This window comes from Salvelinus fontinalis, chromosome 34 (genome assembly GCF_029448725.1).
Source record: "Salvelinus fontinalis isolate EN_2023a chromosome 34, ASM2944872v1, whole genome shotgun sequence".
Taxonomy (NCBI): domain Eukaryota; kingdom Metazoa; phylum Chordata; class Actinopteri; order Salmoniformes; family Salmonidae; genus Salvelinus; species Salvelinus fontinalis.
In genome coordinates, this window is record NC_074698.1 from 12,028,432 (window position 1) to 12,042,654 (window position 14,223).

The window sequence follows — 14,223 nt, forward strand, 5'->3', positions numbered from 1 at the left end:
ACACCCCTTAAAATGAGTGAATTCGGGCTATTTCAGCCACATCCGTTGCTGACAGGCATATTTTTATTTATTTTTATTTTACCGTTATTTTACCAGGTAAGTTGACTGAGAACACGTTCTCATTTGCAGCAACAACCTGGGGAATAGTTACAGGGGAGAGGAGGGGGATGAATGAGCCAATTGTAAACTGGGGATTATTAGGTGACCATGATGGTTTGAGGGCCAGATTGGGAATTTAGCCAGGACACCGGGGTTAACACCCCTACTCTTACGATAAGTGCCATGGGATCTTTAATGACCTCAGAGAGTCAGGACACCCGTTTAACGTCCCATCCGAAAGACGGCACCCTATACAGGACAGTGTCCCCAATCACTGCCCTGGGGCATTGGGATATTTTTTAGACCAGAGGAAAGAGTGCCTCCTACTGGCCCTCCAACACCACTTCCAGCAGCATCTGGTCTCCCATCCAGGGACTGACCAGGACCAACCCTGCTTAGCTTCAGAAGCAAGCCAGCAGTGGTATGCAGGGTGGAATGCTGCTGGCATATAAAATCGAACACACAGCCATGCAATCGCCATAGACAAACATTGACAGTAGAATGGCCTTGCTGAAGAGCTCAGTGACTTTCAACATGACACCAGAGCTACCCTGGTAAACTTTAAGTGCTGTTATTGTGAAGTGGAAATGTCTAGGAGCAACAACGGCTCAGCTGCAAAATGGTAGGCAACACAAGCTCCCAGAACGGGACTGCCAAGTGCTGAAGCGCGTAACGCTTAAATATCATTGGACTCTGGAGCAGTGGAAACATGTTCTCTGGAGTGATGGATCACGCTTCATCATCTAGTAGTCCGACGGATGAATCTGGTTTTGGCAGATGCCAGGAGAACGTTACCTGCCCAAATGCAAGGTGCCAACTGTAAAGTTTGGTGGAGGAGGAATAATGTCTGGGGCTGTTTTTCATGGTTGGGGCTAGGCCCCTTAGTTCCAGTGAAGGGAAATCTTAACGCTACAGCATACAATGACATTCTAGACAATTCTGTGTTTCCAACTTTGTGCAAATTATTTGGGGAAGGCCCTTTCCTGTTTCAGCATGACAATGCCCCCGTGCACAAAGCGAGGTCCATACAGAAATGGTTTGTCGAGATCGGCGTGGAACAACTTGACTGGCCTGCACAGAGCCATGACTTCAACCCAATCGAACACCTTTGGGATTAATTGGAACGCCGACTACGAGCCAGGCCTGCCCGACTTCACTAATCCTCTTGTGGCTGAATGGAAGCAAGTCCTCAGAGCAATGGAGGCTGTTATAGCAGCAAAGGGGGGACCAACTCCATATTAATGCCCATTATTTTGGAATGAGATGTTCGATGTGTCCACATACTTTTGGTCATTAAGTGTATATTCTCTATCCATTGAATAAGTCCACTGCGCCACCAGGATGGTCTATTTCAGTCTATTCAAATTGACCCCATTTCAAAGGAAACAAGCACTCATTAGGATCAGGTGTGGCCAATTACTGGGTGCGGCCAACACACCTGAACACACTTAACAAGAGCGAGGATAGAGAAAGTTTTGTTGATGCTTTGAACGGAATGTATGTATTTTTAAATAACATTCGCAGAACATTCTTTGACCGTTACTAATGTTTTCTTGTGTTTTTTATGGAAAGTGTTCTTAATGTTCTAAGAACATTATTTTAAATTGAACCACGAGGAAACCTGTAGAAAACGTTATGCTGAAGTACAGAAATTCCCACGTTGTTTCTTAACGTACTCTGAACTATTTGAGAATATTCCCCATGTTAAACCAGTTGGAGAACATTCCTACAACATTACCAACATTATTATTAAATCTAACCATGTTTGCACTTTTAGGACATTTTTGGTGCTGAGAATGTTCCAAAGCCAATCAACTGTTCTGCAACATTCCCACAAAGTTGTAGGTAGGTTGTATGCAAAACAGCCATAAGACAACCACGCTCTCACCAAGCTCTAAGAAACATACGGTTCTGAGAACGTTCTGTGCTAGCTGGGTAAGATGTTGTATGTATCTCAGTAAAGCACAGACAAGACAATGGTTCACGAGGGCACAGTCACTGCCACGGACAAGAGAGCTCGGTCAAAATAACAGGGTCAGTAGCTGGTTTGATAGAGACATCTGCTATCAACTACACGCTGCAACATTAATAATATCTCTGTAAGTCCTATCATGTCTCGGCCTCTCAAAGAAAAATACAAAACTATTCTGACATTGACTAAGATCACCGGACAACACTGAGATAAACACACACAGCATTGAGCTGAGATATTCTTCACTGACACTGACACTGACACTGAACCTGTGTGTGTGTGTGTGTGTGTGTGTGTGTGTGTGTGTGTGTGTGTGTGTGTGTGTGTGTGTGTGTGTGTGTGTGTGTGTGTGTGTGTGTGTGTGTGTGTGTGTGTGTGTGTGTGTGTGTGTGTGTGTGTGTGTGTGTGTGTGTGTGTGTGTGTGTGTCGAGGATGGAGATGGACATCTTGTGATAAAGCAGGCTACCTGCTGTAACAATAGGACAATAAAGATTTTCTTAATAGGAATTTCTGTACGATTTCAAGGGAATATTGTCTGTGGTTTGAATGGAGGAAATGAGTCTCTAAGGTGAACAGTTTTGAGTTTATATCTTCAGGTTGAAGTGTACTGCAGCTGAGGTTTAGTGCGCTCAGCACCACAGGCAGCATGACGACACATTACAGGGGGAGTTTAGGGTTAATAAACTCTGAAAACTCAATGCCTTTTCCCCTTCAGTGCCCACATGCATAAATAATGCATAGAATATGAAAACAGAGTTGCTGAGGGAAAATATAAACACACAGTCACTCAACATACATCCTGTTATGCCTGTCATCTTTAGGTCATCTCCTCCCTGTCCCAACTGGTCCCTGCAATCCACACAACTAAAACGCGCACAATTGACATGGTTCTCTTTTCAACATGAAACTTCAACGGCTTAACAAAATCACACCTACTAAGTAGAAAGGACAGATAACAGCCTAAATAATGCACTGAACAGCAAGGGTGGAAAAATAGTTAATCAAAACAGCTATCCAAGATGGCTGTCTGTCTGTCTGGCCTGGTTCCCTTCCCCTCCCAGCCCTTCTAGCCCTACCTGGTCCCACCATCCGATGAGCCAGGGTCTCGAGCAGGTCTCACAGAACAGGTCTACTAGAGGTGTCCTGCGCTCCGTTGCCATCCCAGACCCTTCCAGAACCCCTCCGGCAGCCGCACCTAGGTCCAGCTCCAGGTCTGGCCCTTCTCCCCTCCCCTGCAGCTGGCTGTAGCTGGTGGAAGAGCGGGGCAGCCGGTAGCCGCCTGGCACGGGCGAGGGGCAAGGGGACGGCGAGGCGGGGTCAATGGCCTCTACCACGCCCATGCTTAGGGTGACGGGGTGCGAGGGGCGCTTGCCCAGACAGGAGGACCGGTAGTGGAGCGGGCTGGGGGTGGGGGCGCTGCAGGTGTCCCAGCAGCATGAGGAGGGATTTGTCGTCAGCGTGTGGGCAGCGTGTAGGCCGCAGCCGGCCAGGCCGGGACACTCCAGAGCGACAGCTTCCCCCCGCCGAGGGTGGGGGGGCGAGGGGTGGAGGGGGAGAGGGACAGGGTCCACTGGTGCTCACAGTCCGTCCCTACATGCAGTTCTCCTGGAAGCAGGCCACCCACCCAGTGCGTCCAGATATGGGCCCCAGTGTGAGGATGGTCCACAGATGAGGATGCCCCGCAAACGGCAGGCCGGGAGCCCCCTGGATCCCCAAGCTCCAGAGACTACATCTCATCCCAGCTGGTGAGCAGAACTGACCCAAATCAAACAGCAGAGTGGGGAGAGGGGGAGGATAGGATGGGAGAAGATGGAGAGTGAGAGGGGGACCGTCTGAAGGGCAAAGAGAGGGAATGGAGGAGGAGAGGGAAGAGAGAAAAGCCAAGATGTTGTAATGAAAGATAGAAGGTCAGACAGACAGACAGACAGACAGATGGAGATAAAAGAGGACAGAGGAGCTTAGAAGGATGGCGGGATGGAAAGACGGTGATGACAGGGTGGGAAAGATGACCGTATTATTGAGCGATGGGACAGAGGAAGAGGACAGAGAGTGACAGAGAGAGAGAGCAGGAGACAAATGGCAATGGAGAGAGAAAGAGAAGGAAGGAGAGACAGAGAGAGAGAAATATAGGGAGCCAGGCCTGTGATGTAGCTAGCAGACGGGTGATCAGGCTACAGAATCACAGCGGAGCTCTCGGTGTGGGGAAAAACAGGCTCTCTCCTCGTCTCCCTGCGTTGCGTCTACTCTGCAAAGTGCCCCTCCCCCACAGTGCACCGGATCCAGGGGCCGGGCCCAGTCGTCCTCCTGCTGCATCAGCCCCGTATGTGCCTCAGCGATGATCCCAACACACACACAGTCCACAGTCCTCCTCCCAGTAGCTTCCCCCGCAGTATCCCAGTCACTCCATCGTGTCTACCTGGGCTGGTTAAATTATGTCTGAGGTTGAAACTAATCCAAGAGCTTCAGGCTTCCCTTATTTTTCCTTCCTCTTTCCTTCCTCCGCCGTAGCAAAGCCCTGCTGCCTCCTGTAGCACCGTCTCCCTGGATGCTGTAGACAGCCCTTGAAAGCTAATCAGCCAGACAGCATGCACTTGTGTGTGTGTGTGTGTGCATGCAGCCTGAATGCGCATGTGCTGCAGACAGCATGTACACCTGTCGGAAATGTGTGTGTGAGAGAGAGCGAGTACGAGGGAGGGTGTTCATATGTGTGTGTGAGAGAGAGAGTGAGTACGAGGGAGGGTGTTCATATGTGTGTGTGCATGTTGGTGTGGTTTTGTGTGTATGTGTCTTTATGGCGCCCGTCTGCCCTTAAAGACCACAGCATTCTCTCTGCTTCTCTGTCAGCCAGGAGCACACACACACTCCCCCCTCTCTCACTCCATCTTTCTCTCTCTTGCCCTCTGTCTGTCTCTCAAACACAGGCATCCTTACACACATACAAATCCAAACTGCTGGCTTTTGCGTTCTGAAACAGTTGCCACATGCTACATTCCCCTCAGAGTGACAAGAAAAACAAGAATACCACACTGTCTCTTTTAGACACAACACTGTTGAAGGAACCTTGCCTCTTTTTCATTGGTCGCTTCCCGGACCACAAGCCTTGTGGTCAGAGTGGTGAGCCAATGAGTAAAAGGGAAGGGCAGACCCTGTTGTTCGATAGCAACCAAGGTTACAGCAGAGACATCAGCATCAGGACCCCTCCTCCCTCTTCTCCTGTGCCTTCCCACCCACAGACTCTCTCTCTCTCTCTCTCTCTCTCTCTCTCTCTCTCTCTCTCTCTCTCTCTCTCTCTCTCTCTCTCTCTCTCTCTCTCTCTCTCTCTTTCTCTTTTTCTCTCTCTCTCTCTCTCTCTCTCTCTCTCTCTCTCTCTCTCTCTCTCTCTCTCCCTCTCTCTCTCTCTCTCTCTCTCTCTCTTTCTCTCTCCCTCTCTCTCTCTCTCTCTCTCTCTCTCTTACATTTTAAGTGGAACATCTCGCTGCAGCTCATGCATTCACGTGCAGGAATACACATCCGCTACAAACACAGACTCTAAACAGCAGTATACAGTATACACACATCACACATACCTTTATACATATAGAGCATCTGACAAATCTTTTGGACATTCTGTGTACATGCACACATACATTCCCTTCGGCCTCAAAAGGACAATACACAAATCTCAAACATCACTGGGACTAACAGCTCCTGCGAGCCACAAGACTGTGATAGCCCACTGAGCTAAAAGCTAGACATTATCCTGGGGAGCTAACCCAAGTCGTCACATGTCAGACAAGGTTACTCATCACGAGAGTGTGGCTGACCGAACCACCTCTGTTACATTAGCTTGTCCAGTCCACAGTCCATATTCACACAGTTCAGTTCCGCCAAATGCAAACAAGCCTCTCAGACATGAATGAAACATACAGTATGGGAGACTGATAATAGTATTGATATTTAGTTATGCACAGTTGGACTAGGAAACACAAATATGTTGAGGTTGTGGTAGAGGTTATAGGAGAGGGGCATGGACAGATGAAGAGGCCAGGTGTAGTATAGGGTTGTGGTGTGTGTAGGGTAGTGGCAGTTATAGTCTAGGGTAGTGGTAGTTGGAGTAGTGGTAGTTGGGGTAGTGGTAGTGGTGGTGTAGGGTAGTGTTAGTGGTGGTGGTAGTGTATGGTAGTGGTAGTGGTAGTGTAGGGTAGTGGTAGTGTAGTGTAGGGTAGTGGTAGTGTAGGGTAGTGGTAGTGGTGGTGTAGGGTAGTGTTAGTGGTGGTGTAGGGTAGTGTTAGTGGTGGTGGTAGTGTATGGTAGTGGTAGTGGTAGTGTAGGGTAGTGGTGGTGGTGGTGTATGGTAGTGGTAATTGTGGTGTAAACTAGTGGTAGTGGTGGTGTAGGGTAGTGGTAGTGGTAGTTGTGGTGTAGGGTAGTTGTGGTGGTAGTGGTGGTGGTAGTTGTGGTGTAGGGTAGTGGTAGTGGTGGTGGTGGTGGTGGTAGTGGTGGTGTAGGGTAGTGGTAGTGGTGGTGTAGGGTAGTTGTGGTGTAGGGTGGTGGTAGTGGGGTTTGTAGTTGTGGTGTAGGGTAGTTGTGGTGTAGGGTGGTGGTAGTGGTGGTGGTGGCGGTAGTTGTGGTGTAGGGTAGTGGTAGTGGTGGTGGTAGTTCTGGTGTAGGGTGGTGGTAGTTGTGGTGTAGGGTGGTGGTAGTGGTTGTGGTGTAGTGGTGGTGGTAGTGGTGGTGGTATTTGTGGTGTAGTGGTGGTGGTAGTGGTGGTGGTAGTTGTGGTGTAGGGTGCAGGGTGGTGGTAGTGGGGGCGGTAGTTGTGGTGGTAGTGGTGGTGTAGGGTAGTGGTAGTGGTGGTGTAGGGTAGTGGCAGTGGTAGTCTAGGGTAGTGATAGTGGTGGTGGTAGTGGTAGTGGTGGTGTAGGGTAGTGGTAGTTGTGGCGGTAGTTGTGGTGTAGTGGTGGTGGTAGTGGTGGCGGTAGTTGTGGTGTAGGGTAGTTGTAGTGGTAGTGGTGGTGGTAGTTGTGGTGTAGTGGTGGTGGTAGTTGTGATGTAGTGGTGGTGGCGGTAGTTGTGGTGTAGGGTAGTTGTAGTGGTAGTGGTAGTTGTAGTGGTGGTGTAGGGTAGTTGTAGTGGTGGTGGTAGTGGTGGTGTACGGTAGTTGTAGTGGTAGTGGTGGTGTAGGGTAGTGGTAGTGGTAGTGGTGGTGTAGGGTAGTTGTAGTGGTGGTGGTAGTGTATGGTAGTGGTGGTGTAGGGTAGTGATAGTGGTGGTGTAGGATAGTGGTAGTGGTGGTGTAGGGTGGTGGTAGTGGTGGTGCTGGCTAGTGGTAGTTGTAGTGGTAGTGGTGGTGTAGGATAGTGGTAGTGGTGGTGTAGGGTAGTGGTAGTGGTGGTGTAGGGTGGTGGTAGTGGTGGTGTAGGATAGTGGTAGTGGTGGTGTAGGGTAGAGGTAGTGGTGGTGGTGGTGTAGGGTGGTGGTAGTGGTGGTGTAGGGTAGTGGTAGTGGGGGTGGTAGTGGTAGTGGTGGTGGTAGTGGTAGTGGTAGTGGTGGTGGAGTGTAGGGTAGTGGTAGTGGTGGTGTAGGGTAGTGTTAGTGGTGGTGGTAGTGTATGGTAGTGGTAGTGTAGGGTAGGGTAGTGGTAATGTAGGGTAGTGATAGTGTAGGGTAGTGGTAGTGGTGGTGTAGGGTAGTGTTAGTGGTGGTGGTAGTGTATGGTAGTGGTAGTGGTAGTGTAGTGTAGGGTAGTGGTAGTGTAGGGTAGTGGTAGTGGTGGTGTAGGGTAGTGTTAGTGGTGGTGGTAGTGTATGGTAGTGGTAGTGTAGGGTAGGGTAGTGGTAGTGTAGGGTAGTGGTGGTGGTGGTGTATGGTAGTGGTAATTGTGGTGTAAACTAGTGGTAGTGGTGGTGTAGGGTAGTGGTAGTGGTAGTTGTGGTGTAGGGTAGTGGTAGTTGTGGTGGTAGTGGTGGTGGTAGTTGTGGTGTAGGGTAGTGGTAGTGGTGGTGTAGGGTAGTTGTGGTGTAGGGTGGTGGTGGTGGTGGTGGTGGTGGTGGTAGTGGTGGTGTAGGGTAGTGGTAGTGGTGGTGTAGGGTAGTTGTGGTGTAGGATGGTGGTAGTGGTGGTGGTGGTGGTGGTGGTAGTGGTGGTGTAGGGTAGTGGTAGTGGCGGTGTAGGGTAATTGTGGTGTAGGGTGGTGGTAGTGGTGGTGGTGGCAGTAGTTGGGGTGTAGGGTAGTGGTAGTGGTGGTGGTAGTTCTGGTGTAGGGTGGTGGTAGTTGTGGTGTAGGGTGGTGGTAGTGGTTGTGATGTAGGGTAGTGGTAGTGGTGGTGGTAGTTGTGGTGTAGTGGTGGTGGTAGTGGTGGTGGTAGTTGTGGTGTAGGGTGGTGGTAGTGGGGGCGGTAGTTGTGGTGGTAGTGGTGGTGTAGGGTAGTGGTAGTGGTGGTGTAGGGTAGTTGTAGTGGTGGTGTAGGGTAGTTGTAGTGGTAGTGGTGGTGTAGGGTAGTTGTAGTGGTAGTGGTGGTGTAGGGTAGTGGTGGTGGTAGTGGTAGTGTATGGTAGTGGTGGTGTAGGGTAGTGATAGTGGTGGTGTAGGATAGTGGTAGTGGTGGTGTAGGGTGGTGGTAGTGGTGGTGCTGGCTAGTGGTAGTTGTAGTGGTAGTGGTTGTGTAGGATAATGGTAGTGGTGGTGTAGGGTAGTGGTAGTGGTGGTGTAGGGTGGTGGTAGTGGTGGTGTAGGATAGTGGTAGTGGTGGTGTAGGGTAGTGGTAGTGGTGGTGCGGGCTAGTGGTAGTAGTAGTGGTAGTGGTAGTGTAAGGTTGTGGTAGTGGTGGTGCTGGCTAGTGGTAGTGGTAGTGGTGGTAGTAGTGGTAGTGGTAGTGGTGGTGGTAAAGGTAGTGGTAGTGTCAGGTTGTGGTAGTGGTGGTGGTAGTGGTGGTGCGTGCTAGTGGTGGTGGTAGTGGTAGTGGTTGTACGGGCTAATGGTAGTGGTAGTGGTGGTGCGGGCTAGTGGTAGTGGTAGTGGTGGTGCGTGCTAGTGGTAGTGGTGGTGGTGGTAGTGGTAGTGGTTGTACGGGCTAATGGTAGTGATGCTGTAGGGTAATGTTAGTGGTTGTGTAGGGTAGTGGTAGTAGTAGTGGTGGTGGTAGTGGTTGTGTAGGGTAGTGGTAGTAGTTGTGTAGGGTACTGGTAGTGGTAGTGGTGGTACGGGCTAGTGGTAGCGATGGTGTAGGGTGGTGGTAGTGGTAGTATTAGTGGTAGTGATAGTGGTAGTGGTGGTACGGGCTAGTGGTAGTGGTAGTAGTAGTGGTGGTGGTAGTGATGGTGTAGGGTAATGGTAGTAGTAGTGGTGGTGGTGGTACGGGCTAGTGGTAGTGGTAGTAGTAGTGGTGGTGGTAGTGATGGTATAGGGTAATGGTAGTGGTAGTGGTGGTACGGGCTAGTGGTAGTGGTAGTAGTAGTGGTGGTGGTAGTGATGGTATAGGGTAATGGTAGTGGTAGTGGTGGTACGGGCTAGTGGTAGTGGTAGTAGTAGTGGTGGTGGTAGTGATGGTGTAGGGTAATGGTAGTGGTAGTGGTGGTACGGGCTAGTGGTAGTGGTAGTAGTAGTGGTGGTGGTAGTGATGGTATAGGGTAATGGTAGTGGTAGCGGTGGTACGGGCTAGTGGTAGTGGTAGTAGTAGTGGTGGTGGTAGTGATGGTATAGGGTAATGGTAGTGGTAGTGGTGGTACGGGCTAGTGGTAGTGGTAGTAGTAGTGGTGGTGGTAGTGATGGTGTAGGGTAATGGTAGTGGTAGTGGTGGTACGGGCTAGTGGTAGTGGTAGTAGTAGTGGTGGTGGTAGTGATGGTATAGGGTAATGGTAGTGGTAGTGGTGGTACGGGCTAGTGGTAGTGGTAGTAGTAGTGGTGGTGGTAGTGATGGTGTAGGGTAATGGTAGTGGTAGTGGTGGTACGGGCTAGTGGTAGTGGTAGTAGTAGTGGTGGTGGTAGTGATGGTGTAGGGTAATGGTAGTGGTAGTGGTGGTAGGGGCTAGTGGTAGTGGTAGTAGTAGTGGTGGTGGTAGTGATGGTGTAGGATAATGGTAGTGGTAGTGGTGGTACGGGCTAGTGGTAGTCGTAGTAGTAGTGGTGGTGGTAGTGATGGTGTAGGGTAATGGTAGCGGTAGTGGTGGTACGGGCTAGTGGTAGTGGTAGTAGTAGTGGTGGTGGTAGTGATGGTATAGGGTAATGGTAGTGGTAGTGGTGGTACGGGTAGTGGTAGTGGTAGTAGTAGTGGTGGTGGTAGTGATGGTGTAGGGTAATGGTAGTGGTAGTGGTGGTAGGGGCTAGTGGTAGTGGTAGTAGTAGTGGTGGTGGTAGTGATGGTATAGGGTAATGGTAGTGGTAGTGGTGGTAGGGGCTAGTGGTAGTGGTAGTAGTAGTGGTGGTGGTAGTGATGGTGTAGGGTAATGGTAGTGGTAGTGGTGGTACGGGCTAGTGGTAGTGGTAGTAGTAGTGGTGGTGGTAGTGATGGTGTAGGGTAATGGTAGTGGTAGTGGTGGTAGGGGCTAGTGGTAGTGGTAGTAGTAGTGGTGGTGGTAGTGATGGTGTAGGGTAATGGTAGTGGTAGTGGTGGTACGGGCTAGTGGTAGTGGTGGTACGGGCTAGTAGTGGTGGTGGTAGTGATGGTGTAGGGTAATGGTAGTGGTAGTGGTGGTACGGGCTAGTGGTAGTGGTAGTGGTGGTGGTAGTGATGGTGTAGGGTAATGGTAGTGGTAGTGGTGGTACGGGCTAGTGGTAGCGATGGTGTAGGGTGGTGGTAGTGGTAGTATTAGTGGTAGTGATAGTGGTAGTGGTGGTACGGGCTAGTGGTAGTGGTAGTAGTAGTGGTGGTGGTAGTGATGGTATAGGGTAATGGTAGTGGTAGTGGTGGTACGGGCTAGTGGTAGTGGTAGTAGTAGTGGTGGTGGTAGTGATGGTATAGGGTAATGGTAGTGGTAGTGGTGGTACGGGCTAGTGGTAGTGGTAGTAGTAGTGGTGGTGGTAGTGATGGTATAGGGTAGTGGTGGTGGTAGTGATGGTATAGGGTAATGGTAGTGGTAGTGGTGGTACGGGCTAGTGGTAGTGGTAGTAGTAGTGGTGGTGGTAGTGATGGTGTAGGGTAATGGTAGTGGTAGTGGTGGTACGGGCTAGTGGTAGTGGTAGTGGTGGTGGTAGTGATGGTGTAGGGTAATGGTAGTGGTAGTGGTGGTACGGGCTAGTGGTAGCGATGGTGTAGGGTGGTGGTAGTGGTAGTATTAGTGGTAGTGATAGTGGTAGTGGTGGTACGGGCTAGTGGTAGTGGTAGTAGTAGTGGTGGTGGTAGTGATGGTATAGGGTAATGGTAGTGGTAGTGGTGGTACGGGCTAGTGGTAGTGGTAGTAGTAGTGGTGGTGGTAGTGATGGTATAGGGTAATGGTAGTGGTAGTGGTGGTACGGGCTAGTGGTAGTGGTAGTAGTAGTGGTGGTGGTAGTGATGGTATAGGGTAGTGGTGGTGGTAGTGATGGTATAGGGTAATGGTAGTGGTAGTGGTGGTACGGGCTAGTGGTAGTGGTAGTAGTAGTGGTGGTGGTAGTGATGGTGTAGGGTAATGGTAGTGGTAGAAGTGGTAGTACCTTGTTGGAGGCCATGTCACCGACGCTGCGGTGGGTCTGGATGGTCTCCAGCTGGTCCAGACACCAGTCTAACTCAGCCAGAGTCTCCCTTGCCATCTGCTGGTACGTCTCATCTACACACATACACAGGAGAGAAGACGGGGGCATTAATGTGCTGTATGTATTATTATAACCGGTATGATCTCAGCATTGATATAACATAGTGTATCATAATATAATGGTCTGTGTCACATTCTCTGCATCTGTTCTCTTGAACTGTATCAGCCAAATTGCTACATTTGTCATTTCTTAGAATTGTTCAGTTGAGACTCCAGATTGACACTTATTATTCAAATCATCTGCCGAATTAAATGCAGCCTATCGGTATCCATTATTGAGAAAGCCACAGGCCATGGTGCTGCAAATTCTCCTATTAATATCGGTGCATTTTTATGAGTTTTTGGAAGCTTGAGTGCACACTACCAAAACACTGTGAGTTGTGTGGGAGAGTGTTCCCAATCAGTAGCGACTAAAGTTCATTTTAGCAGGAAACCTACCAGAGAGTGTTGCCTGGGGAACAGTGGGTTGGCTTGTCACTGGTGACCTCCTGTGGACACATATATCATTACATCATCAGAGGAAATGATAAAGCGCGCTCTCTAGTGGACTCTATGAACATTACGGTTGTATAGGGCATGAATTGTGTAGTGTAACAACATAACCAAGGAAATAGATAAGCAAACATATTTAACCTCATCGGTATTATGGACAATAACATTTGTGAGGAATCATAAACTATTTGCATAGATCTGCATCGCAGTCTTTTGAAATATTGTTGAAGCCAATAATATTAAAAACAATGCCTCGTTTAAGCGAGGCTCTCTCAGCTCTCAGCTGTCTCTTTCTCTACATAGAGGTTCAACTTGCAGTCTAGTGTGGGAGGATTCTGTTTGGAGCTGAGAGCATCATGCTCACTAATTATGGCTCTAGATAATTCCACGGTGCATTGTTACTGCTCATATTGACGTACTGCTAAAAAGCCTGCCAACTCATGCTCTGCCTGTTTCTTGCATTACAAAGGAGGATATATTTAGCATTATTGACCACTTCTATCCTTGTGAATACCCAGTCAGTCAGGTAGTCAGTCAGTCAGTCTATCTGTCAGTCTGCCGGTCAGTCAGTCAGGTAGTCAGCCAGTCAGGCAGGGACTTCCACTGGGGACATGATGATCTCAGCAGAACATGATAAAGACACAATGTGTTGAGAGTATTGCCACATTATAGCCTACTGATATGACACGGTTCTGACAAAATAGAAGGAAGAAATGTCATATTTTCTAAAACTACATATGACGAGTTTAACTCAAAAACACTACATATCCATTTTCAGAAATGTTGGTAAATGAACTGTTATTGTTTAACGAAATAATGAACAGATTGTTTTTTTTCACTATCTAATCATGGCATTTGGTTGTTCAATGACAGACATGTATTTGTTTAAATCTATCACTTGATCGTTTCATTTCAGAGAAACAAATAATAATGTTGTTTTTTTTTGCGAAATTCTATATATCCGCCTCATTCTCAGAGAAATAAGGAGTACTGTCAGGTTTTACACAGTCAAATGTAACAAATAACTACATTTTTTATAAAGAAATGTGCTAATTATACATTTCTGACATCAATATAATAAAAAATAACTATTATAATAATTCAATACAGTAATAGGATATCTGTATATAAAACATTTACATTTGACATTTAAGTCATTTGGCAGATGCTCTTATCCAGAGACGACTTATAGTAAGGCATTCATCTTAAGATACAGTAGCTAGGTGAGACAACCACATATCACAGTCAAATATACCGGTCACGAACATTCCATTCCAGCTAAACAATGGATATATAGCGTTTTGCTATATATGGTTGATATAGAGTTTTGGAAATAAACTCTTGATATTCCAGAGAGAATAAGGACTGCACAGTTACAATATAAACACAGTGGGAAGATATCATTCATGCTTCGGTAGAGAAGAGAGATGTGACCACATTAAGGGGGGTTGAAAGGGTAACGTTGCACAGTTACAATATAGACACAGTGGGAGGATATCATTCATGCTTCGGTAGAGAAGAGAGATGTGACCACATTAAGAGGGGTTGAAAGGGTAACGTTTAACAGTTACAATATAGACACAGTGGGAGGATATCATTCATGCTTCGGTAGAGAAGAGAGATGTGACCACATTAAGGGGGGTTGAAAGGGTAACGTTGCACAGTTACAATATAGACACAGTGGGAGGATATCATTCATGCTTCGGTAGAGAAGAGAGATGTGACCACATTAAGAGGGGTTGAAAGGGTAACGTTTAACAGTTACAATATAGACACAGTGGGAGGATATCATTCATGCTTCGGTAGAGAAGAGAGATGTGACCACATTAAGAGGGGTTGAAAGGGTAACGTGGCTGACGGAATGCTACTGACTTGTTAGTGGGTGTCGTGACATTGGCGAGGATGGTGAAGTTGCTTCTTACAGTTCGTAGACTGGCCAACACCTGGGGGAT

The 14,223-nt window shown here is 48.4% G+C and overlaps 1 protein-coding gene across 3 annotated transcripts in view; it reads right to left on the reverse strand.

Moving 5' to 3' along the window:
* Positions 1-14,223, reverse strand: part of LOC129833133 (cAMP-specific 3',5'-cyclic phosphodiesterase 4C-like) — a 66,137-nt gene that overhangs the window by 13,973 nt on the left and 37,941 nt on the right. For 2 of the 3 annotated variants that reach the window (XM_055897456.1, XM_055897458.1), the window contains exons 4-6: positions 14,144-14,214; positions 12,218-12,267; positions 11,682-11,794 (exon numbers count right to left, since the gene is read on the reverse strand). In XM_055897456.1, coding sequence (XP_055753431.1) covers positions 11,682-11,794; positions 12,218-12,267; positions 14,144-14,214 — 234 coding nt within the window. Of the gene's footprint in view, positions 1-3,147; positions 5,278-11,681; positions 11,795-12,217; positions 12,268-14,143; positions 14,215-14,223 lie in introns of those variants that run through there. The other variant, XM_055897457.1, reaches the window with a different exon arrangement.